The 26,934-nt window shown below is 37.0% G+C and overlaps 1 protein-coding gene across 2 annotated transcripts in view; it reads right to left on the bottom strand.

Moving 5' to 3' along the window:
- The window catches only part of PREX2 (phosphatidylinositol-3,4,5-trisphosphate dependent Rac exchange factor 2), a 172,753-nt gene that overhangs the window by 111,528 nt on the left and 34,291 nt on the right, over positions 1–26,934 (bottom strand). Inside the window, exons 1-7 of one of the 2 annotated variants that reach the window (XM_040691246.1) lie at positions 14,527–14,659; positions 14,358–14,429; positions 14,161–14,283; positions 12,302–12,406; positions 10,924–11,025; positions 9,024–9,185; positions 1,599–1,732 (exon numbers count right to left, since the gene is read on the bottom strand). In XM_040691246.1, coding sequence (XP_040547180.1) covers positions 1,599–1,732; positions 9,024–9,185; positions 10,924–11,025; positions 12,302–12,406; positions 14,161–14,283; positions 14,358–14,414 — 683 coding nt within the window. In that variant the 5' untranslated portion in view covers positions 14,415–14,429; positions 14,527–14,659. Of the gene's footprint in view, positions 1–1,598; positions 1,733–9,023; positions 9,186–10,923; positions 11,026–12,301; positions 12,407–14,160; positions 14,284–14,357; positions 14,430–14,526; positions 14,660–26,934 lie in introns of those variants that run through there. The other variant, XM_418285.8, reaches the window with a different exon arrangement.

The raw sequence follows: 26,934 nt of genomic DNA, 5'->3' as shown, positions 1-26,934 counted from the left end.
TTTCAAATCCATAAATTCATTTCTAAGCACGAAATATAGCAAAAATCAAGAGGTTTCCTAGGTGGTTCATATTCAACTGTTTCAAGTACCTACAGCGTAAGCAAAAGTTGAAACTTAAAAAAAAAAGGACTGATGAACTATAGCTAATAAAGTATAAATGACATCTCTTTTCAAATGTAACTGCTTCTTCGTTAACAGAATACTCTATAGGAGGAAACAGTACTAATTGAGAAAGGGCAGTTTTAAACATCCCCCCCAGGTTACCCAGTATCTCCTTCAGTAATAAGCCATGGCAAGAACCAGCATTTCCAGTTCAGTCTGAATAATGCCCCTGCAGAACAATCTCAGCAACTTTACAATTTAAAGAGCTCCTCATAAGATATTTCTGATCAAAAGGGCCCATGCACTTTGCACTACTACCATTTTCTGCTTTGCCAACTGCATACTGATGAGACCATCTTTTCCACGTATTAATTCAGCAAGAAGCTGTACAGGTGCTACATCTAATCAAAAGACTATAATTAGCAAGTAAGGAGAGAAAAGGGATATCCATCCTTCAGCCACATGCCCTTATGTTATACGAGTACAAAATATTTGGTAAAGAAGTATAAAGTATTGTGAATATGATTACAAAATTATTGCCATTATAAGTTCTATGCAAAAATTAATGTGAAGAATACATCTATAAACTATACATCATATAAGACAACAAAAGTTGTTAGCAAAATTTTGAAGTATCATTTAAATATTGGTTTTAGATTCATACACTTTATGCACAAATTTCCAGTGACTAGTTGTATATATACATCATATTGTATTTTGAAGCATTCTCAGGTCATTGCTGTACTACACAATACATGAATACTGCAGTGCCCACACCAGAATTCTGGTCTCTATGATCAGTGGCAAAGAATTGTATTTGGCTGCAGTATTAGAGAGAATTTCCAAAGTCTATCTTGTATCCAAGGACCCACAAAGGATCTGTTTAGAAGTATGTCTACTCACTAGCTACTCAAAGTAGTTTTTGCATCAAACAGACAAACAGTTTCTAGAGGAATACCTGTACACAGAACCCTTATTTCACAGAAGTGTAAGAATACTGAGTGAACATAAACTGTAGAACATTGCTGCTGAATTACAGAATTGTTCCTTGCAATATACCAAGTAGTAGTGTTCTGGTTCTTTTCCATGATTAGATGTACAAAGGCTTGAAACACTTGAATCCTTAGAGACAAATTTTATAGCGTAAGCTACAATACTACGTGTTTCAACTATAAATTCAAATTGTTTACCCTTCCTACAAGAGAGTGGGACCATCACATAGAATCCATTGTGGAAGTCTGATGAAATCAATTCCTTCTCTCTGTACATCACCATTTGGTTTCTGCAATCCTGCAAAACTCTTTCAGTGTTTGAATTAAATACATCTCCCCCTGGATGACAGGTCTTCTCCGAAAAAGCCAAAGTATATACAGCGATTAACCACAGTAAGTATTTTGGAGTTGTTCAAATATTCGGAAAAAGCATACAAAGAACTAGCTCTACCATGAGAAAAAAAAAAACAAATGATTTTTTTGAAGTATAAGTGAATTGTTTACCTGTGCTTTTTTTTGCAGTATACCAAAAGGTTATCAAAGAGAAAAAATATCCGCTCTTGGATATTTCCTGCTGAAATTTTCAGAAGTAGTCCACTTCGCAGCATTTCTGTGCAGGTATCAGTGATGTTGGACCCCTAAGGACAACGGGAAAGAGATCATTTTTTATGTGAGTTCTACAGAAAGAAAGGATAACGTCTTTTGTACATACACTGGTAACCATTCTCCAAAACATCAAGATTAATACACATGGTAATATATTACCTTGTAACTAATATTTTTTAAAATGTACTTAATGATGTTTAACATTAGCTTTGTGTTCATCTAGTAACTGGAGTAATGGTTTGTTCCTTTTTTGAACGTTTACATTTGAAATCAGGTCAATACATCTCAGTAATTTTCGTATTTATTAAGAAATGTGTGAAAGTGTGGCTTTGAAACACATAATATATGCCAAGATGAATTGGAAAGAGAATGTAACTTTGAACATCACTAAGAATATATATACACACTTCCACACTAAATTGAGCTAGAGAGAGACTCAAAACAAAAATCAGTAACATTTAATATTCAAGCAAAGTTAACAACAGCATATACAATTAAGACTGTCTAGCATACTACTTAACATACACTGAAGGCATCAGAATTCTGCTAATCTTTGTACACTTGGGATGAAATTTCCCATGCCTCATTTTGCTTCAGGCAGATCGTTCTGCTATTTGAAAAGAAGGCGGGCATTTTCAAAAAGGTTAATGAAAAAGCAGCAACTTTAACAAGGAATAACATTTTTCTACAAATATTTCTATGAAAAATTCCGATCATTTCAGTGCCTTGTAAAGGCAAACTAAGCTCCTGAGGAAGCCTGCCTTGAATTCAAGTTGTTCTTATTCTGAAAATCATAGACTCACACAAACATTTAGGTTGGAAAAGACCATTAAGGTCACCAAATCCAAATATCAACCTAGCACTAATGAGTCCACCATTACAGCACATCCACACATCTCAAAATATCTCCAGAAACTGAGACTCCACCACTTTCCTGGGCAGTCAGTTCCAGTGACTTGTTCCAAGGGCTTCTTCACCTTTTCCATGAAGAAGTTCTTCCTCATATCCGGTCTAATCACCTCCCCTGGCAAAACTTGAGGCCATTTTCTCAGGTCCTATCACTTGTCAGCAGAGAAAAGAGACTGAACTCCATCATCATAAAATCTCCTTTCAAGTTCCTGTAGAGAACAATGGTGTCTCCACTCAGCCTCCTTTCCTTCTAAATAAGCCCAGTTCCTTCAGCCAGTCCTCAATACGTCTTCTTCTCTATTCCATTCACAAGTTTCACTGCTTTTCACTGAGCATGTGACAGCAACTCAATATTCTTCCTGTAGTGAGGGGCCCAAAATTGAACAGAGTACTTGAAGTGTGGTCTCTCCCATGCCAAGTACAGTGGGACAACCACTTACTTAGTCCTGCTGGCCACGCTGTTTCTGACACAAACCAGGATGACACTGGCCTTCTTGGCCACCTGGGCACACTGCTGGCTCATGTTCAGCTGGCTGTCAACAAGCATACCTAGGTCCTTTTCTGTTGAGTAATTTTCCAGCCACTCTTCCCCAAATCTATGCAGCTTCAAGATGGTGGTGTGCTCAAGTGCAGGACACAACAGACTATCTCAGTGACTGCCATACAACTCTGTGTTCCTGAGGGACAGAGCTCCCATCCCTGTGCTACATTAGTCCATGCCATCCTATCAACAATTACACATCTGGCTACACCTAAACATACAGCCCTGGCCCAAGGAGTTTCCTAATTCTAAGCAGTCAACATTCAACTTGGAAAATCTGCAAAAGCCAGGATTTTCCTTTTGTCTGCACATGTTCTGAATGATTTCTACTTCCAATAGCTGTAGTTACTTCCTCTTCTTGATCTAATCACAGCAGCCCACAAAAAAAATGCACCCAGTTAAGAACCAGGAAGCAATCATGGGTTCACTCTCAGCTCTTCATCTTACCATTCATCCTTCGTACACCACAGCTCTGAATATTGAGCAATAGCTCAGACTCTGCTCTAAGGGGAAAACAGGCTGTTTACAGAGATAAGAGAGATTGCACAATTATAACCACAATTCAGCTCTACAAATCAAGAAACTTCAGTATCAGTGCTAACTATTCTTGTTTCTATTTAAGATAAAATGAGGCAAAAAGAATGTCATCTGTAGCTGCTAGGCCATACTTCCTTTCTTAACAGAGAATAAGGACTAGAAGCTAGCTAATTAATTTTACAGTCTTGTTAGAAACCAAACACTGAAGCACCTTTAAAGCACATTCAATAATATAAATTAAGCATAAATTAGGACTGTACTTAATTCTTGCTAACAACTACAGAAAAGTAGGTTACTGCTTTCCATTCTATTACATTACACTTGTATATTAATAAGAGTAACCAATACCTTATGCTGCTTTTAAACTTTGTTGGAATTTGACTTTAAAAGTCTGGGTTTTGTGTTGCCTTGTTTTTACAGAAAATTCCTTCTTTGCTGGAAAATGATCATTTTTATCTGGGCACCAAGAAAATTCATTTTAAGATTTCAAAACTGTATCAGCACTTTCAGTTTTCTACAAAAGGGTGTATTTTTCCCAGAGAAGACATTTAATGAAATCATTTCATCTCTTTATATTGAAAGACTCATTTTCACTGCAGAAAAATTTAATGTTCTCCCAACAGCCCAAGCAAGTTCTGCTACTATGCCAGAATCATGACTTAAAATACCATATTTTATACATATGCTAAATCTATATGTTTCAGGTTACCTCAATTTCCGAGATTTACCTCATTAACAATTCAAGTTTAATGCTGCAACATGACAGTCTTACCTGCATCACATTACTATACTTTGTTATTATTTTCCTCTACATTTTCTTCTTCTAATACAAATTACTGGATGATGAAAACATACTAGAGGTACATTTTTTCCCTTAGAGACCTCCCTTCCAAATACTGAACAATGTTAACTTCACTTATCCTATACCTTTTGACAAGATCACAACACATGCTGGTGTCATGCTGCAGGTCAGTGAATTTTGTTATTACTGTTGCATTTCCTGAAGTCCAAGGGAATAAGATAACAGGATCAGAAGTCACGTCTGGCTCTCCTACATAACACTGTCAGTGCAGAAATATCCCTCCTTCCGTTCCCTCCACCATGCCTTATGTGTTCAACACTGTGAGGGTCAGCCTGCTCCTAGAATTTGGATGGGAAAGGAGCTGAAAGGGACAGAAGAGGAAGGGTGTATTATGTGAAAGTAATGTCAATTCTACACCTGAGGTAAGCACTCCACTCCACAGCATCCCCAAGAGAAAGAAAGCATCCCAAACAAGGACATGATGGGCCACACAAAGGACAAGCGTATCTATCACACTATTCAGAGGAATGAAAACTATAGAAACCTTTCCATGAATGATGCATCTGCACTTTAAACAAGGGTTTAGAGTAGGAATGCTCAAACTACATTTTATACCCAGGCCATTAAGATAACTCATTTATCCAGCTCTAAGCAGTCCCTCTCATGGGGCAAGTTCAAGGCCAGAAGTGAGAGGACACCCTTGTCCCATAAGCAGGAGAGGCTAATGACTCCACAACTAAAACTGAACAAACTGTCGGAACAAATATTACCAAGTTCTTCTGAGACAAACATGCTTCCATTAAATATCTGAACTCAAACTACCAAGGAAATCTTACATGTGAGCAAATAGAAAGTGAAAAGTAATTTGCTTTATTAAAATTCTCATGGAAACATTTATTTATACTCATTGCTTGCAAGTGAAGTTGTTCAACGTAGCACTGCTCCTATGCTACAACTCATGTATTGATATAAAGTACCAGCATCCTTAAGTCATTAAGTACATATCCTTGATGGTAAAAAAAATGCCCTTTACTACAATGTAATCAAAAGCAGTATTTGTTGGTTTCAGTTTTTTCAGAACTTACTTATCCACATATTCTGAGCAAATTTCATTCAAATATGAAGATCTGACTGTACTGATTCAGTAGCCATCACTCTATCGGTGATGAAGGTCAAAAATTGTACTTATTAACTTACATTCCAGTACTTGCACGTATGCATAGGAAATAGAAGTAAACCAGGAAAATGGGCTAAAACTTCTGGAGTTTTAAACAGAAATCTCTGTTAAAATGCTATTTGATTACATGATGAGACAGAATATCCCATGCTATTGTTACTAAGTTGGCCTGTGAGTCACACTGGGTTGTTCTGGTTCCAGCTTAGAACAAATGCAACAATTTTATTTCTTCTTCCGTCACTGAAACATCCACGCAAATTTTACTGGCGGGGTCCTTCAGCTGCTGAGCCATTCTCCAGCTGAGACAGCCACCTACACAAGTTCTGGACTCAGGCAAATAAATTTAACCACTCAGAAAATTTTGAGTATAATGACGTTCTCATTTAATTTCCTTTCTTGAAGCAGATGTTCCATTTTTCCATGAATCTGTATTTTTGTTATAACAAATACAAGCTTCATTTTATGACATTTATCTATAGGAATTCAAGCCATGCTTTGATCAGATTCTAAAAATAGTTTTCCCCCCCACTTCTTCCCTTCTAGTGGGGGCCAGGCAATGTGCTAAGCATTTCCTTCTGGAAGGAAATATCCAACAAGTTTCCTCTTTATTTTTAGGCTATGCAGAAAACCAGATGTTTATTTAATTAAATCCACTCTGATATACCGCATTCAGAGAGTTTTCGTAGTTTTTGTTTGGATTCATTCAAAACGTTGCTAGTTCTTATGAATGCTCTGGAATTCTGACCATTTCAAGGATTAAACATATTTCATGCTTGCAAAGGATGTGCCTATTAAGACCAGGGCAGTTTTGCCAGATTGGGCACCCTGTGGCTGCCATATGATAACATCAAACCTGATCAGCTCAGCTACAGTAAATATCAGATAACTGTTCTGAAAATAGATCTTAAGACAATGGCACTCTTTCAGAGTTCAAACATAAGTGAAATTCTAAAATTAAATCTAGGGGAAGAAAATCAATGTTGGAAGGAAATTACTATGTTACAGTTCACAGAACACATTCCGAGCAGAGACAGAATAAGTCTATGTTTCGCATGCTTCCATCCATATTGCTACCTTTGCTCATTAATATATTTCCAACAGCAAACATATTTACTATTTTAAGTTTTCCTAAAGAGTGAGGAAAAGCTTAATGCAGGAAAGTGGATTTGCTTTTCAGTATTAGAGGTTTGAGAATAGTTCTTAATCAACTTACATAACTAATAATGCATTGAATTAATCATATTGTAACTTTATACTTGAGTGTGCTCATTAGGATGTATTTGACATAAACATAACACTCAAGTCACCAAAAACAAATAGAAGAACCTTATCATTGCAGCAAAAGACCTGACTGAAAATCTGATAATAGAAGGAATAAAATCAGTGATAGGCAATAAGGACTTAACAAGTTTACCTTCCTTCGAAATATTAGTCACATAAGCACTTAACTTGCCATTCAGTTTGCTGTTGCCTCTTCCATGACATTATCACAAAAGTAATATGCATTTTAATGTTTACAAGTAATCTTTTTAAGATATAGCTGATGGCAGCATGGTCAAACTAATTACAAAGAAGAAACTTATTTTTATAATGTCTAAACAAGCAACTGTTAAGATAATTTCTACTTTCACATAAGATATACTTCTCAAAAATAACACTTAAAGCTTTCTTTTATTTAGGTCCTTCTTAAAAATCCTAGGAACAATATCCTGGCATGAGTACACATTCCATGTCATTCATCGTTCATCTTTAATGGATTGTTTTGTTTTGGGACTGAGCGCTATAACTAAATGCAGTTACACAGAAAGATTTGACTGAATAGAGACCAAAAGTTACAGAGCTTTTGTACTTGCTAGGATCCCTCTTCTCACAGCACAGTGAATTTTCATGGAATGTGTTACAGTGCCAGTCTCAAGCAAGACTATCATGCCCTAAGGTCTGGCATGAGAAGATTTTTCTCACCCAAATTATACCTACCCTGATTACCGCTGTGGAAGAGCTGTCTTTGAAAACGTTGCCACGCATGAAAAGGAAAAATACTCTAAGTTATATGTTTCATATCCTACAGCGTACTGAAGATACGGGAAGAATTTTGACTAAAGTAAAATCTGTTGTTGAATCCATACTCAGAGCAAGTGAAATCTTTCCATCCTACTCAAAAACAAATGAAAGTGTTGCCTCCATAGATCAGCATGTTTCACACGGAGCAGACAGGAAATAATTTTACAGTATTGTAGACACCATTTATGGTTTTCTTCATTCACAGTAATTTTTGTCCTTTCAAATAGTGGCTTTTCTCCTGAACCTTTCTGGAAAGTAGGGAGACACTTAATCCTCTGCTGGAGAAGCAGAGGGCATCCTTATAAAGAACAAGTTCAAGAAACATCAGGTGTTGTGAACTGATGTACAACAGAAAATAGAGCACAATGACATAGTACAGGGGAAAAATAGGAAATTTCAGAGCAGGGATGAGCTCTAAGGTACTATACAAACTTTGCTGTCATTGAAAAAACACTGTAAAGCATCCAGTCTTAGCAACAGCTAACAGCAGGGAGAGAACAATGCAATGTATAGACTGCTTTTCCTCTCTACCATTTTACTTACTAGTATGAATGTTTACTTGAAAGCTGACCATTCTTGTCAACATTTTTGTTGTCACACTTCCTGTGGAACTCCGTCAGTTAAAGTTCAAGCACATCTATCTCAAAGCTTTCTCTGATTCAAGGTCCCATCCAAGCCTCTAACCCTTTCTTTTCTCTGTACTGTATGAAGGCCATTTCCCACTTCATAGCCAAAAGATTAGATCACAGTCTATCAGACTAGCATTCAAAAAATACATTTTTCTTTCTATCTTTTCCAGACAGTAAACCTTACACAGAGCAAAAAACAATTGCCTATACGTAACAGGATTAGCACAAGATTTGAGAGGACAGCTTTGGAGATAGCACTCATGACCACTTCACAGTGAGGAGCACATGAACCTCTCACTATTAAGGGCTGTCAGCTTTCAAACCAGTCACCAATCTTACCAGCAGTCAAGCTGTTGAGTCTTGGCAGGTAGCCAACGTTGGTGATTAACTGAAGTTCTATTATCAGACTGGACAGAGGTACAGAGGCATTAATTAGGATGAGAAGTTAACTCACTGGACTAAATGTAAGCGCCAATCAATGAGGCTCTACATAGCAGTGCTCAATCACAGACAAAACAATTTGCAGTGTAGAACCTAAATAAAAGCTGTCATTTAACAGAAGTGGGGAGCTCACCATATCCTCAGGATTACAAAGCCTGTGCAATACATGCCTGTTGAAAACTGATACGTCCCCCTCAGTGCAAAGTGACACATTTTGTGACATTACCTCCCATCCTTCAACATGAGACTGCCATTCTTCCAAAAACTCTAATTTCTCCATTTGTCTCTTGGCTTCATTTATGTTGGAACAGACAGCTTTCATGGCCTGGAGGGCTTCCATTAATGCTGCATAGTCACTGTGCTTCCTTGGAGTCCGCTTCAGTAACTCCTGTGAAGACATTAAAATAAAAAAATAACTTGTCTTTGATCTCTAAGTGAAAATTACAGGAGGCTTAAATTGACCAGGATACAAAATCAAATCATAGACAGACTTCTTTCACAAGGTGCAAAAATAGTAAGCCCTCCAGCATTTTGTCCTAGTGGGAAACTAAAACACAGAGAAATAAATTACTACTAATAAAAATAAATCACTACTTAGGAAAAAGGTTCTATTTCTGCTACTTTTCTCACCTCAAAGTTTCTGCATGATGACATTTGTTGGTTTTTTGTTTTTTTTTAAATACTGTGGGATGGCATTGTTCAACAACAAAGATAACAATTCTGCATTAAAATGTTGGTTTACTGACGTTACAATTAACACCTGCTTTTCCTGCAACTCAGGACAGAAAAGAAAAAAAACAGCTTCTTTATCTCTACTCTATTGTTTAATCTACTGGAACACAAGGGAGCAATGAACAATAGTTTAGGTGACTCACCAATTTTGTATGGTTATTGGCAATAGCAGCCATACTGAAAAACAAAAGTGGTGTTGCCTGACTTCATTGAAGATTTCCTATCTCAAACTACCAACTCCCCTTTTACAGCTCAGCAAAGCGCAGACTTCAGTGCACATCCCAACAGAGGGTTGGGTATGTTCTTTCAGAAGCCTCAGCAAGTAGCCTTAACAACGCCACCAGCACAGTGTCTCTAAATTTATTTTACATAAATATATTCATTTCAATGTGCCTCTAGTGTGACTCATTAGTCAATTTCCCTGTTTTGTCTGTAAATCCTCCATTGAAAACATATAATTTTTAAAATAAGCCAAGGGAACTGTAAAACCACAGTTATCTGAGATGACGTAAACTTAACTGCAATTGTATTAACTTGTTTAAAAAAAAAATCTTTATTTTACCATGTTTACATTTAATCCTTTATGTTAGAGCAATGAAATGCATATGCCTCCTAAGTGGCAATGTTTCAGATCTAAACTCATATGCACTGAAAAAATATAGCCTAATAATCACAACTAACACAGAATCTGCTCTTGCTTTCTCTCATAGTTTGAAATAATAAATGTTAACCTCAAATTTGTTAAGCATAAATGTGTTTAAAATATTTACTTTCCTAAAGATCATGTTATCTTATTTCCTAGCATTAGAAAACTGCAGTAGCTCAGAGACTTGAATATCTAACGCTTATCAGCACATTTAACAGTTTTCTTTAAGTTTTAAGCCATAACAGTAAGGTAAGCATAAGCATGCAAACACATTAAAAACACATCAGACACAACATCTTACTGTTATTCTGCAGTGTTTTTTTTAAATCATTTTCATAAATACTTTTAATTTACCATTTTATGATGGTAGATTAGATTCAGCAAAGTATGCTGGTAACAAACTCTGCTATCCCAAGCATTTTAAGCAAAGATATGGTCAAACCCAGCTGAAATCAGTCTCATTAAACTCACTTGAATGCCTCGCTTCCATTCAACAATGAAGAGCCAAATTCACTACTACATATACAGGAAAGCTAATAATCCTCATTGAGCCAGACTCCCTCATCCTTTTAATACTGATATCGGAAGTCTTGCCATTAGCTTTAATGAACACAAGTCTGGGTGCAATATCTAATAGAGATTATTCACTCTCAAGGGAGATAGTTTTCACTGTTTCACTGAAATATGCTTGGCAACCAGTTTTATATGGAGAGTATGAAAACCAGGATTAAAAAAAATTCAGAAGTACCTTCAAAAGAAGAGGATACTTGCATATTCTCTGTATTGGTGTTACAAGGTATCCCTCCAATGGCACATCTGTGTTCTTACGTCCTCCAAGGAGCATGCAATTCTAGAGTGCAAAGTTTCACAAAATAAAAAATCCTGATAACACTACAGTTTCTCAAAGCATCATAGAATCACAGAATCACAAAGCTTGGAAAAGACCCACAGGATCATCCAGTTACACTAGAGTTCAAGAGATAAGTCTGCAATAGGTTTTAATCTCTATTAGACATCAAGTTTCTATAACGTAAGCAGTTGCTGTTAAAATTTACAAAAACGAAGAAGTTTTAAGTCAGGAAGTTTTCGTTAAAACGAAGGAGTCAGACCCAGTACCTTTCCCAGATTTACTAAGTTGCTCTAGGACAATTTCACCAAGATCTCTGACAAGAAACAGCAGCAGTGAAAGCCTACAGTGTACTAAAAATTAATAAATAAATACTGTGACGTTTTAAACCACATCTGTGAAGCTTTGTTTATAGTGACATTTGTTTAAGTTCGCTTGTAGTCCCAAAACACAATAACTGGGTTTGATCACTCTGAATTTCAATATCATATCCGAGAGCACCTCCCCAAGTGCGTAAATTCCAACACAGAAGGCCATGCACTTCAAAGCTGACCTCATTATCACAGGATGCAACAAAGGATAATGCAAGTCATTCCACACTGAAATCTTCTTTTAACAAATAATGTCAACAATTAAGAAATTCAGAATTTATATGGAAACTGTTTTTGCTGTGGAAAAATAATGAGGTCTGTAATACTCAACATTTTAAAATTCCTCCTTAATTGTCTTGTAAAGTGGAAGAGTAACCATGTAGTAGGTTAGGTGTTGTTTTTTTTTCTGGTTTTTGTTTTGTTTTGTTTTTACCTCTGATTAAGCCTGTGTCTACAATCAGGATGACTACCCTATGAACCATAAGAAAACATTTTGCTGTTCAGCACAGCCTTGGCTACAGTACCAGAATGTGGACCTCATAATCAAAAGTTCAGCCTAGACTTTCAGCTTCTTTCTCTAACTTCATTTCTTTATCCTTCCTACCCCTCCTCACACAACTTGATCTATTCTTTTACCTTTTTACAGACACGGCTGGATTTACACCCTTTTCCTTCTTGGCCAGCAAGATCAAGGCATAAAGCCTAATGCTGTGTTATGCATGGATCCAAGGACAGCTGATGTACACAGTCCCCTTCCCCGAAAACATCAACCCCAACTGAAACTACCCGCTGACCACTTGAAGGTGTTACATAGTTTTTATATGGTGAAGACAACAAAGCTAGCAATTCACTGCCAGATAAAAAAAAAAAAAAAATACTGTTAGAACATCAATTCAAAGTTTATTTACCAGAAGAAATGTCCGCACTGTTCTTATTTTGTTGAGGTCAAGCAGAACTTTCTGTGCCTTCTCATGGTTACTGCAGTATTCATCATAGATACGAAATTTCTCTTTCTACAGAAACAAAGAAATTTTCTTCAATTGCCATTTTGATCATTTTTAATAAACAACACATGGAAATAACACTTTTGAAAGCTGGTTAACTAATACATTCTTTGTTTTGGAAGGTCATCCATTTCTCCTACATTTACTTTCTGAGCTCCAGCCTTTCTTGCCCTTTTTATTTCTGCTTTTAGTTAGAATAATGAACAGTCTGGAAGGATCTCTTGGGAATTCCCTGAAAAATTTCATAATTTGGACTATCAACAAAACACAGGATAAAAAAAAAAAAAACCACACACACCACGACCACCAACAGAGAAACACCAAAGAAAATGCACAATTAGTATCTTATCTGTTGGCATCGTTACCTATTTTGGCTGCAAATATCTATTTGCAAATATCAGCCACACTTCCTTTGAGTCAAAAACTGATGTTACTCAATTTCCATAAAATGCTTCCACTAATCATTAATAATTTTCTCCTCCCACAATGAATAAACAAAGATTTAGCAAATAAAGGGGACTCTAAGCGAAAATAACAATGACATCTACACTTCTTGTTACATCTGGGACTGAAAGTAAACTAACTTTAATTTTACAGAGCTTTGCAACACTGACATCCTTTTTTTTTTTTTTTTTTTTTTTTACACCAACAAGAAAAATAATATGCAAAGAAAACTACTACTGAAGGACTTACAAACACGCTTGTGGAGGTACCGGAGTTTTAAGAAATAAAATACCTTCACAGCTAATTATGGAAATATTTACCCAGCATAAGCAATTCTTCCCTAATTATTCACATTTTTTCCCTAGAATCTAAGGGCAACATAAGTAAAGTCTACCATACTTTGCCTTTTTCATATCTCTCTTTTTCTGGTACCTCCATCACACATGCTGGCAGCAGCAAGCCACCCCCACACCACAGGGCTTGGTGTGTCAGTTTGGGCTGAGATACCTTTCAAAAAACCCCATCACCCCACGTGAATTTATACCAAACAGAACTCTGGTGAACGAGACAGACCTTGGCATCCACGGGTGCTGTTGGTTCCCCACTCTATAACCAGTCACAATGCCATAGGACACAGCAGTGCTCCTACAGCCCACCAGAAGACACCAGTGCCGCAGCACAGTGTGCTCTGTCCTCTCCCACAGCCCCATGAACCAGTGCCCCAGCTATCATTCTGCTCCTGGGTGGCCTCATCCAGCAGGCCACAGGCAAGTACTGGACTTCTGACATTATGTTTACTACTAAAAAGCAGTTGTAGGTTTCTGTTAGGCAAAAAACTTAAAGCCATGCTCAGTTTTAAAACATACTTTGGCTCCTCAATCTCAAAGGCCATGAAGATGAGTTCATGTGAAAACTGTGGCAGCAGATACAAACATAGACACTTGCTTGGTACAGTTTAACATTTACTTCTTTCGACTGATTTTTCCTCTTCGTTTACAAGAAGAAAAAAAAAAGTAAGTATTTTACAAAACAAAAACAAAAAAAAAACCAACCTTAATTCATAGCTACAAAAGGCATTAGTGCTACTTTGTTGAATATAAAAAAAAAATGAAAAACAAAGACTTGCCCATTTTATGTTTCTCCTTCATTTCTCCATCCCCCCTCCTTTTCTGGGGGATAACCGTAACCGAGAGATGACCTCAAAGTACTCAACATTATGCAACCAGGTCATATTTTTTCCTCACAATTACATTAATTAATAAAGACAGTCAGAAAAGGAAAAAAAAAGTGAAACAAAGTTATAATAGAAGACAGCATACGTAATGAAGAAAGCAAGTTCCAATTTCATGGTGTGCGCTAGGTTCTGGCTGCAAACACTCCTCCACGAGGGACAGGAAGTTCTTGTGAACTGCAAGAATATCTTCAATATTTGAAAACAACATCTGCAAAAGAATAAAACACAGATAAATACAACAACCGATACAGAATAAAATACACATGCAATTGGGAGACTAACCTTAACTGTCTCTTCTGTGACATTTTTATCCACTTTGGCTGCAGCACATTGGATCATTCGGTGAAGAAATGCCTGCATGAATTAAAACAAATAAGGAAGCAGTTATTTCAGGAACACTCAAATAACGTTTGGCATTTTGTGCTTACGAATTGTTTCCTAAATTGCTTACAGTTTGGATACAGAGTTACATTAGAGTATTATTCTGAATCTAAAATAAGTATTTTATTTATAAGCATTTAGGAGCTCTGTTATCCTAAACATGGTGTAAAAGCCTATCTAAATAGAGTATAAGGAGTTAAATATTAACGAAGCTGAGAAACAGAACATTCTCTGAAGTACAACTTCCACCCTGCATTCATGCAACAATCAAGCAAGAGCAAAATGAGTCATTTTCAAAATCTAGCACTTTACAAATATACTACAGGAAAAGCCAAACTGAGCCTTTAGTTTCTAAATTAAAATTAATCTGGAGATACTATTATGAAGTGCAACATTTACCATAGTAACCACAAGTAAGATTTGTGCTGTATTAATAATCAAACCTATTGTAAAGTCGATTGGTTTAAACAATACAGTCTGCTGCACCTGGTTTTGCTTAATGAAAACACGCTTCCTCCTTCCCAGGAAGATCATCACTGGGGATCAAGTAAGTAGTAAATAACATCACTAACAAAATAATGACAGAGTAATTTCTATTTCACGTTCAAGAACTGGAAACAAGAAGAGATGTACAGACACTCTCAAAATAAACAAATCACATTTCAGATACAAAGGCTGTCATTATTTTTTATGAATTCGTTCTATTATGAAGACTTTGGTACGTTCTGAAAATATCTACACACTGTAGACTGAAGTCGTACGCTGATAATCCTTCCCAGAGACACGCGTATTCTTTGCCCATTAAAAACTGGCACCACAAAAGCACAAATGTCATGTCTTTCATAACCGTTTAGCTCTGAGCCACTGTGCATTGTACACTGTATGCGAGCTCATCTAAATTCTGGTGTGGTGCAAATTCCATAAAAGAGGCAATAAATAACCCCTGTGTGGAAGGGTAGCAGTCACAGCATCCCTTTTTTTCCTATCTGCTGGAACTTAAAACATTTTCATGTGCAGTGATCCTTTCTCTGCTGAGGACTGTGCAACTCTGAACGTTTTTATTACTGATGAGACAAAACTAGTTATCTAGGACATAAACAAAATTAAGTTTGGACTACTGCCAGTATGTTTCATACCACTTTCTATTCCAGTGTAGATTTTCAGTTTTTTAAAATCTCTCTTTTTCCTGACTATTTGTGCTCTCTTCCTCGTGTTTTATTGATATTTTAAAACGCCATTAATTCATTTGCAACACTGTTGGTGGACAACAGCCCTTTATATCGTTCCATGCTATGAATATCTGCAGGGGTTACGGCACATCTGTGTGTATTGACTGTACAGTGCAGAACCATTCCCACACGTACTGAAAGCCCGTTCAGCTGTGTGGCTTGAAATTCACTTTTGAAAGCTTTCACAAAACCAATCAACAGTATTAAGTATTCTTTCAAACTGAAAGGAAAAAAAATCATGAGAACCACCTCTAAAACTGAAATCTTTCTCTGTTCACATCATTTCCCCACAGACCAAGTATACTGCACATCAGCATTTATTTTATCCCAGAAGATCTTCATTTCCCGTGACTATGAAGGAAGGTGAGTATTCAGCTGGCTGAGGGTGAAACTGAGAAACTGATCTGGGAGCTGGGGCATTAGTTTTTCCTGAGTGATTCAAGATACCAGTTGAGAGTCACGAGGTCAACAAGAGTATATATCAACTGCAATAAACAGATTCCCCGCTTATCCAAGCAGAACTGTCCCAGACCTCTGATCTGCAGAGGTTATCAGAACATGTGTCCAGGAAAATCCCAGCTCTCAGGAGCCCAGACGGATGTCACTGAGGAAAGGAAGCCTGGGGTGACTTTAGCCCTTTCCAGCAACTTGGCACAAATTCATATGTTATGTCGCTGTTCTCATACAGCAGGAGCGGTGCGGCCACCAGGCTAGTTTTTCCTAAAGATCTGCCAGCTCTTGTTCCCATCAGTGCAGATCTACTTCCTAAAAAACTTTTAACATTACGGCCCACAAAAGCACTGAATCCTCCCAAGCATGAAGCAAAACCACACATATCGCAAAGCAATGTGAACAACCGCACTTCTAGTAGAACAGTAGTGAGAGAGAATTCAGGGCATTGGGGGAAGGGAGACCTCCATTCGTCTTCACCCACAACACCAAGCAATGCTGAAATCTCTGCATTTCCACAGTGTTTCTCTGATGCCCAATACCCTTACCAACACCCCTACTGCAATGTGGAAACACCACTGGCTCCATGCACACATCATCTCCGCCCAGGGTCTTTGCTAGGAGAACAGACAGCTGTCATCAGGCTGGAGAATGGACAAGTTACTGCTTTTGTTACAGTGTTAAATAACCTTAAGCCCTCACAGTGACTGTGGAAAAATAAATGTCTCTGAACTCATATGATCATGCAGTGGGTCTGAGAGAGGAATGACTATTCAAAAGACTCTGGCGTTGTTTGAACTTCAAGTGAGAACAGCCAAGAACAACTCTTCAAAAAACAGTAAACAAAGAAAAAGCAGACCATTTGTAGAGAGCTTTAAGGAGAAACCCAGCATAGAAATAACAGACATGAAAAGGAAAATATACACTGATGCCCATAAACTACTAAGGAGTTGACAGCTGCTGAGCTGGCAGGAAAAAAAGTTTAGAGAAGGTTTTGAAGGTTTTTATGTATTAACAACCACTGAAAAGAGCACACCTAGAAAAAAAATGAAAGAATAAAATGGAAATCTCACCCAATTTATGACTCGCTAAACAAGTATCAATCAAAGTCATAAACTCCAGTGAAATAGCACAAAACGTTCTGCCATAACTCCAAGTCTGCTGCTCAGCATCCAGACTCAGTACTGAACACCACATTACATGAAGGAACAGAACATAACATGAGTCACAAGGACACAGTTAAGTTGTCTTCACTCCTGGACTGACTGGAGCAACTGGAATACATGATTCTCATGCTCATCAAATAAATAAATAAATAAATAAGCAAAAAATCAGCTCAAACAATGTAATTTCATTTACCATGCACATATGTCAGTAAATCATGACTCATCTTGGTTTCCTGGAGCATATTACACATCTTGCTGAGGTCAATTCAAGACCCATCAACACATCTGCGTAGACCTGAGCCCAACATCAAGCATAGAAAATAAATCCCTGTGGATTCCAGGACTCTAGACCTTTGTTACCTCACCTTTCCTAACACTTTCCAAGTGGATTCCAGAGTTTCCCTTTATTTACCTTCAATTTCTAGTTTTCTCAAGGAGCAGTAAAGCAAGATAGTTGACACAACACCATTTTCTGAAGTCTCATCTTATGCTACCAGCATGCCAGGTAACAGCTTGCTGTTATCTGCTGTAGTATCTGGATTCACCTTTACAGCACTGCAAATTGAGACTGCTGATCCAGGCCCCCTTCGCCAGCCAGACTCTCACTGATTTTCTGAATTCAAAGATGAAAAAAAAAAAAAAAAGAACCTTATGATTCTCATAAGTATTCCAAATTTTAGAGCTGTCTGTGGAAAACTATTATCCTGAAAATTATTTTGACATATTTCTGGACTAGTTACTATACTTTTACCCTTTGCATGACACTGCTGTAAGACACTATAGGAAATACCATGACTGAAAATTCAAACAAAGACTGAAAATCCAAATCCAAAGACTTAAAGAAGAATCTGTTAATTATGCCAAACAAGCACTAATGGGTTCGCCTGTCTGTTGATCTGCTGCCCTTTTGTGAAGCAGCGTGTCTCACACAGAACGCACGAGTTCCTGTAATGGGGATCTTACTTCTTATCATATCAAAATAATAGTAGGGTTGTTGGGTTTTTTGTTTGTTTGTTTTCTTTTCCCCTCCATAGTTGCTTTGTGTGCTGCTGAAAAAAAAACCAAAAAACATCACTGCTACAGTTTGTGCAAGAAGCTGCCAACAGCACAAATGACTTCCCTGACATCTGGAATGAAATCAGGGAAGACAAAGATGTCTGCCTACAGAAGATTCCCAGGGCATGAAGTGTTTTTGTCTTCTTGACAGATAAGAAATTAAGTCCTGCAATTATGTCAGAGCACCTGGATCACAGAATACATACCCATTTTTCTAAGAGCAATCATCTTTTTGTCAGTCTGGAAAGAAATATTCTTTTTCACTTGGAGGAAGAATTAAAGAAAAAGTCACTTATTCTTTTCCCCTTCAAACCACTTTTAATATTGCTACAACTCTTAAATTTACACTGCCATAAAAAGGAAAACAGACTACAAAAAGTATTTTTTAATAAGGTCATTTCCTGTATACTTTCCCTTCAGGCCAATGGAAGCACCCAATCTACCATCTTGAAGCCTGCTGAATAAAGCTTGCAAGATCTTTTGTACACTGAAGCTGAATAAAATTTTATTTTCTATAATGTCAAAGAAACCCACAAAAAGGAAACTGTTCATATGTTACAATTTATCATAGACATGGCTGGTTGGCTTCTACATTCTTAATGTAGCTACAGGCATGCAGGATGGTGGACAATATTTTGCTCCTTCCACAATGTTCAGAAAGATCCTAGGCAAAGGATGAGCTCTACATTTGGGAATAGAAGTGCTAAGGATTATAGCTGACTGGCCAAAGGCATTTTCTTACCATGGCTTATTTAGTTCACAGACATCAAGGTAGTATTTTCCCCACCAGTTCAAGGTTTTGCACACAATAATTAATTTATGTCAGATTCCTGGTCCCATAAGCTCACCACAGTGCTTTTGTTGAAGTACTTTCATGTAATTTTACCATGAAAAAAAAATCAATAGAGAAGACTCCAGCAGCAGTAGCAGCTGTGGTAAATGCATTTCCCCTCCTCTTCCCATCAACCTGTGCCAGCAGCAGTGGCAACAGCTAATCAGGCTGGCTTCTGCTGCCGAACAAAAGACTCTTCTCTCTCACTAATTCACCAGCTGAGGCACCACCTGTTTCTCCCAACTTGCCTGCAGGACTGGATGAATTGCAAGCAGCACAGGGAGCACCAGTCAGGGTCAGAGAAATTGTTTCTCCATCCGGCACCTACAGTTACTTTCAATGCTGACTTCAGATGCTGCTGTCTGTAAAGATGCAGGAATAAATGAACCGCATCTGCAATACTTCCCACCCCAGTGCTCATTTCCTTTCCAAAACCAACCAAACTATTTCCTTCTCCATTCATACAGAGATGCTCCAAATGGGCATCAATCTGCCCGACAGAGCAGCCTTGTCTTCTTTATTTCACCAAGCATGACTCTTAGAAATACAAACAAACACACATGCAAATGTGATCATGTTGAGGAAGGATGGATCTTCATAGCCTGTTCATATATGAACATGCTGCCACACATCCATTTCTCAGATAATTCTTAATTTTCTCCTCATGTTCTCTAATATCATAAAATTTTTCCAGGAGCAAGAAAACTTTCCTCACCTTGTCCTGTACCTTTACCACCTTCCCCACCTTTCCCTAGTAACTGTCAACATTTTTCAGCGCCTCTTCATTGAGCATCTTTTTCATCCTTTCCTGTTCACAGAGACTCCTAATTCATCTCCCTCTTTCAACAAGGAAATGTCCCTTTAACTGACCTCTCTCACCTTTGAAATTACCTCCCTAAGCCATGACTGTTCTTTTAATTTTAATTTCCTCGTTCCTTCAGCACTAAAGCAGATGAAAGGACAACATCTACAGTCCAGGCCCAGTTCTCCTCAGCCAACCCAGACATCATGCCTCTCCACTCTCCTTCGTTGTACTGAAGCAAGAAGATTTACTGCAACGTTTTACTGGACCAAATCAGAAGATATTTGCTCCTTTTTCCCTGCAGATGTCAAGAATGCTGTCTCCCCTATCTAGTATCTCCATTTTTGAAAGCTGGATCTATGGCTGCATTGTCAGTACCTGCCTACTTGAAGTTCAGAACATGCCTGAACTGCTGATCAGAGGCTGGATATCAGGCTAGTTCATACATACTGCTACGAACTGAAGCCACATAAAGAAAGCTGCTTAACTAGAACTTTAGAGAAAGGCCATACACTGGCATACAGGATAAATGCTGATCTGCAAGCTGAGCATAAGATAAGAGCCTAATCTTTTTTGCAAATGTTGTATACAACATGTGCATTTGGTAACTGGGCTTTTATCCCAGCAAAAAAGCAAACAGCTTAGATTCCAGTCTCAGCATCACCAACAGACTGCTGGTCTGTTGCAACAGATAGATAAACAAGAGGGGTCCATATGGATAAAGGCTTCACAGTTTGGCCCTGCCATTCAAATAGACCTTTCTGAAACAGTAATGAGACAACAGGAAAAGGAAAAAAAAATGCTTCCAGAACAAGATTAATCTACGGTATTTTAAAGATCTCTTGATGAAGAGAAGACACTCTAGACTGAAAAATATTCATATGTGTGAGGAACTCCCTCTGATAATACATCATATGGTCCTGCTGGTACATTTTACAAAAGGAATCATATACTGCTAATCACACAGCTGAACTTGTGTTACTCAAGTGAGAATGGAAGAGAAAAGATGTCTACAAAGTTTCTCTCTCATAGATGTTAGCAGTTTCCTGAATTTACAGGAAATGAGGTCTTCACTGGCAGATCTCCACAACTTCAGGTGTTCATTATCAGCAAGTCAAAAAAAAGCTACAAAACTTCAGAGCAATTGTTGGTCTCAAAGTAACATTTCCCATCAAATTGCCATCATAATTAGAAAAGCACCCATATGTTTAAAACCTTTGCACTTCATACATCTGTTTTCTACTCCTTTTATGCAGTCCTATCTGCTTGTTCTATTCAATAAAAATTGATTTTTTCAGTTAAGTTTTAATCCCAAAATTAGTACTCTTTTTTTTTTTTTTGTAGGAGAACATCTGTTTAAAATAATTTAACATTTCAAAAAGTGTTTTGGAGACAACTGTTAAGTTTTGGACATCAAATTCTATTTCTTTTAACTTAAAGCAACTCAAAAGTTTCAGAAAGTGTAAAATGGTCAAGATGAGAAACACATTTGTTACAAATGACCCATTTTAAACAATTTTCAGTATTTTCTGATTCAATCATCAGAATTCTTGAAAGCGCTACAAGACAGGAAAGCCATTTTCTGCTTATCTTCTCCCTTCTTTAGCTTTCCAAAGTTCATAAAGAATGTAGAAGGGTCAAACTTGTTTTCAGACACAAACATAACCACCTGGATTGACAGTCATAATCTTTACCACAGATTATGAGAAAGAAATCAGATAAAAAAACATCTTACCTTTCAGAATTAAAATGTAAAGCTTCATTCCAAATCTACATAAAGAGGGAGCAGAACTGACTTGGCAACAACAAAAACATGCCATTACGTCTTTAATGAGTAAGGCAAGCAACTAATTAAAAAAGCAACTGTTTTATCTATAAACTGAGAGAACTTGAAGCTACTGACAGGTGATCATTATGGAAGCCCACCAAAACATTATTACATGCTTTGCTTTCAACACGTAACACTTTTTCTAATACAAGCTTGCTGAGTCCTTAATTCTGAGATTACTTCTGCTTAAAGTAGTTAGATTCTAATTAGGAATTAGAGCGTGGGAGAATTCTACAACTTTGATTGCCAGCACTGTATAAATAAAGTTTACTTCTCAATATTCAGTGTAGAGTCTGGCTGCAAGTCTGTATTTGCACACTTAGGTTAAGAAAACTATGTAGCATGAAGAGTATAAAAAGCAGTTTTCTACCTTAATTTCAATTCTTCATGAAGCCTACAGCAAGGCTGTAGTATAATATTTAGAAAAAGCAGACTACTGGGAAAAAAAAGCAGGTACAACCCAATTAAGTTTTTTTTCCTAACCAGTGGAAATCAGAACACTTCCAGGCATAATGAAGCCTGTCTTACATCTGGGTAATTCCTATCATTTGTCATTCCGATATATGCCAGCATGATCAAATTGTACAAAGTTCAAAGGATCATATGCAACAGTGCCTCATTTCATGTAACCAAAATTGCATGAATTGCAATGTGTGAATTGTAGCATTTCCAAGCCTTAGCAAGACTATAGCCTTATTTTGGAAAAACTCCTGACAATGGTATATGATCTGGCCTCCCCTTAAAATATACCACACCTAGAACACGTGCAGTCAAAAGACATCCAGGTCTGCACTAACTATAATGAGGTTATTAATTAAACACATTGTGAAACCACTTTTATTTTTGAAGCAAAATAAAGTTTTAAGAAAACAGTATTTAGGCTACTTATCACACAGATAATTTAGATGCTTTGCCTTTTGAACTCATTTCAGCCAATAGTTTAGCAATATACACAGGAAGGCAGATCTATAAATGTAAATGTACAGTAGAAAATGTAAATCACAAAAGGTCTTTGAAAACATTACAGATAATTCCAAACCAAAAGTAAGGCTTCACTGGTTTCTGTGAAAGACAGGAAAAACAAGAAAGCATCATCAAGAGTGAGCTCCCAAGAAATACGAAGAAAATTAAAGTCAATCCACACTTCTACTAACTCTGCTCAGTAATGACGATATATGCAAGTAATAATGTTGCTATTTAAAAATACTAACACATTTGCATTTCTGGATTTATTCAAAATGACTTCACTAGAGACATTCAAGTCTTCACTTGTGCTATAATCTTCTGCAAATCATGAAAAAAAAGCGTTACAATTACATGTACAATAAACAACTCCAAGAAAACATTAACTTGCAAACTCTTCACTAACGTAAGAGGTATGGCATTAACTGTAGATCGTTCCAATTTCACTTTTGAAGAAGTGATATATCAAAATAGCCAAAGCAGCCAGAATAGTCAGTACAGTGGGCTTCAATTATAGCTCCTATGAGCAAAGTCACTGAAGCACCTCTGTGAATGTGATCCTCGTTTTGAAATCCAAGATTATATACTCTACCCTACTGAAGATTATATACCTACTGGGAGAAGAACGATTCTGTCCTAACAGCAATCTTTCTTTTATATAGACAGACAGAGCAGTTAATTTGCGATAGGACATACTTCAAGTAAATAAAAAAATGTAGAAATCCTATACACTCACTCAGGTAAAATTACAGAGTTTACACTTTTAAACTTCTTATCCCCTTCCATTTGTAAGATTAAGTTCTTAAAATTTCAGTGGAAAACTGAATATTTTTCACAAGAGAATTTAAACAGACAGCATGTTCTCTTTGTAAATAAGTCAGAAAGCAGTTTCAGCTGCAGAGCTCCTCAATCCTGCAATAAATTTAGTGACAGACTACTTTTGAAGATACTAATAGTGAGTGTGGAGGTTTTTTTTGTTTGTTTGTTTGTTAAAAAAAAAAAAAAAACAGAAACATGTATGCTTACCAATGCATAAAAGAAAAGCATTTATAGAGGGAATTATACCTATTTTTGTGGCACCACTGTCATGGTTTTATGATTTTTGGTTATTGGTATTCCACACCATAACATCATGTAGTGCACTGGCAGTTAAAGAGTTAATGCTCCAGTTCTAGGTACCTGTCCCAGAAGACAAGAACTACATACCCCAGAGGACTTTGTGTTCAAAGAACTAAAATCCCTGGCAAAGTCGCAGGACCTGGCTCTCCTTCCTTCTGCTTGTCCCAACCTCAGCATTAGAGTAAGGCCTTCAGTTTTTGGACACCCTCTCATTTTATTTATTAGCTCTAATTCTAATTATATTGTATTATATTGTATTATAGTGTGTTATCTTGCATTCCTATATCTTATTTAGTAAATTAGTTTGTTTCTCCTCAGATCATTGCTGCTGTTTGGTTTTAGGCCCATCTCTCCATCCTCTTCTCTTGTCCCTTTTCCAGAGTGCGGATCCGCGGGTCCTTCCGCCCCACAAGTCATGGAACCAGATCAAATCAGCCCATAAACCGTTGACAATCACATAATAGGAAATGTCATCATCAGACTAATACAGCCCTATTGTATACAATAAAAACAAAGTCCATACTTTCATTATTTGTTTAAACTCAAAGCTACTTTTCTTGCTCCTACTTTTACCAATTCAAAATTTTAAATAAAATAGCATACTGTGATAAGAATGCCTCTCTATCCCAACTCAAGAAATGTCCAGTCTACAAAAATCAAGCTGGATTACCTGCTCCCAGCAGCAGCTTATACAGCACCTGCACCTTTCCCATTTTTGTGAGATGAGAAACCCTTTCAACTGGTTTCATTTCCAGCACCAGTGGTGGAATCTTCACATCTATTAGTACATGAACTCTTTCCACAGCAGCACACAACACTGAATTCACAGTATGTTGTAAACAGGGCAGAGCAGAATGATTATTTCCAGCTAGGATGACCAAAGCAATTATTTCCTTATGGTAATTACTTAAGGCATGAAAGTTGGAAAAAAAAAGAGTTTAAAAGGCCGAAACAGTACTTTTTTTCTGTAACAAGCTGAAAAACTGCTTCTCTTCTTTGACTATTTCCCTCAATTTCAATTTCTTTTTCTTGACCGTGAGCGGACAGATGGAACAAACTAAACAACTAGACTACTCTGAAAAATGTAAACTGTTTGCAACAGTAAACTGAGTTTCTTTTAATTTTTGTATATCAACAAAGATCCAGCTCTGATTTGCACTGCCAGATCCCCAGCACTTTTGATCCAGGGTCCCACAGGGATCGATGACAAGACTCTCTTCAACTGGATCTGACTAGGTTGTTAAAAGATTAAATTAAAACCAGTATTGACTCTCCATCAAATATACCTTTATGACAAGAAACAGTCTTACAATTCACCTTGAAAAACTAGAAGCATTTTAATGAAAGTACATTTACTGATGAAAAAATTATATTTAATAAACACAGTGGTACACATATACTTACGTGATTTGTGACTTTAAACTCCCATTTCTGAACAAATATTTTCAAGTGTTTAAAGAAACTAACTCTTGTGTAATCCAAGGAAAAAACAAAACAAAACAAACAAACAACAACAACAAAAAAAAACCACTATAGCTATACAAGTCTTGCAACCTGGCTTGAAAAATGTATTTTTGACTTCAGACTAGAACTTCGAGAATAAAATCAGTAAATGAGGAAACTTCAGAAGGTTAAATGTCCAAGTTACTTGTCCTAACTCCATTCCAACACGGGTACAACCATACCAAAATTTAAACTACTTTTATTTTACAGCTTCATACAGCTTCAAACAAACAAAAGATTGTTACATGCCCCTGTTGCCTGTCATGAACTGGCCTCATGAATTTTCATCTGCTTACATGCTTCTGAGCCAATTTCCATGGAAATGCAATCATTAATACTTTCCTGGCTTTTATTTGATTCATGATTTGCTTGAACTGTGCAAATGCAAACAATATGTCATCCTTTATTTCTTTATTGCCTTAATAACTATCAGAAAGAGTATTATTAGCTTCCTGACCATTTCTCTTTACGCTACCATCTAATTGCCTACTAAATATTAATTATATCAGAGGATATTTACACGGTAATCTCATTTACATCCAATGGAAAAGATTTCATTTATTCAAGACTACAATGATCACCGCAATCTTACAACAAAAGGAGCATATTCACATCCAGAACAGAGCTGAAGGAATAAAGCCATTCTATTTGAATGGCTAAATTGCCATACAGTTAAATAAACTAATAATTTCACAAAATACGACACAGAGTGGAGAGAAAAAAACCCTCCCCGGTTCCTGACTTTCTTCTCTCACTGGTCCTTTTTTTTTTTTCCTACTTTCCCTATTCAAGCATAGACCCTTTTTTGCAGGTTGTATGTAGGCCTATGGCCAGTCAACAGTTTTGACAAGTTCCCAGCATAACTGCACAATTTCACTTTGTCTGTGAAAGATGTGCTCTTCAGGAACACAAAGAATGCATGGGTTTGTTGCTTTGGTTCTTTTGTTTGTTTGTTTGTTTTCTTTTTAATTAAAAAGAACAAAAGACAAAAGCCTGATTACAGTATAATATTCCTCATCATCTTAATGCATCTGAATTTTTTGTTTGAATTCTGGAACCTTAAGACAAGAGACCGTTTTATTACCTTTTCCTGATATAGAGCCTCTTTCTTTCAGGCTATAATCCTAAACTTTCAAGCACCTTCCATTCAAATCAAGTAGGATTTTGAGATTTTTTTTTACATATTAAGTCTATAAAAAGCGGTATAAATGAAACTGTCACACCCAATCAGTGCACAGGGACAGTTTGCAAGACTGCTACTTAACTTAAGAAAGATATCATCCGCACCACATCACCAAAGCACCTGCGCTGTAGCTGCAGACAAGCGCAGGCAGAGCACACTAGCGGCAGCTGCCATCTGTTAATACTCACCCGGCATTTGACAGCACTGCATACTGCTCGTACCAGGAAATATTGCTGCTTACCAAAACACCCACATTGATTACACAAACAGGCTGAGGCCTCAAAGAGTCTTTCCGCTTAAGGTTACACAAGGATATGGAATGCTATTTTAGGATTTTTTTTTTTTTT

Source organism: Gallus gallus, chromosome 2 (genome assembly GCF_016699485.2).
Source record: "Gallus gallus isolate bGalGal1 chromosome 2, bGalGal1.mat.broiler.GRCg7b, whole genome shotgun sequence".
In the NCBI taxonomy this organism is placed as follows: domain Eukaryota; kingdom Metazoa; phylum Chordata; class Aves; order Galliformes; family Phasianidae; genus Gallus; species Gallus gallus.
The sequence above is the reverse complement of the archived record's forward strand: the minus strand, read 5'-3'. Positions and strand labels throughout refer to the sequence as shown.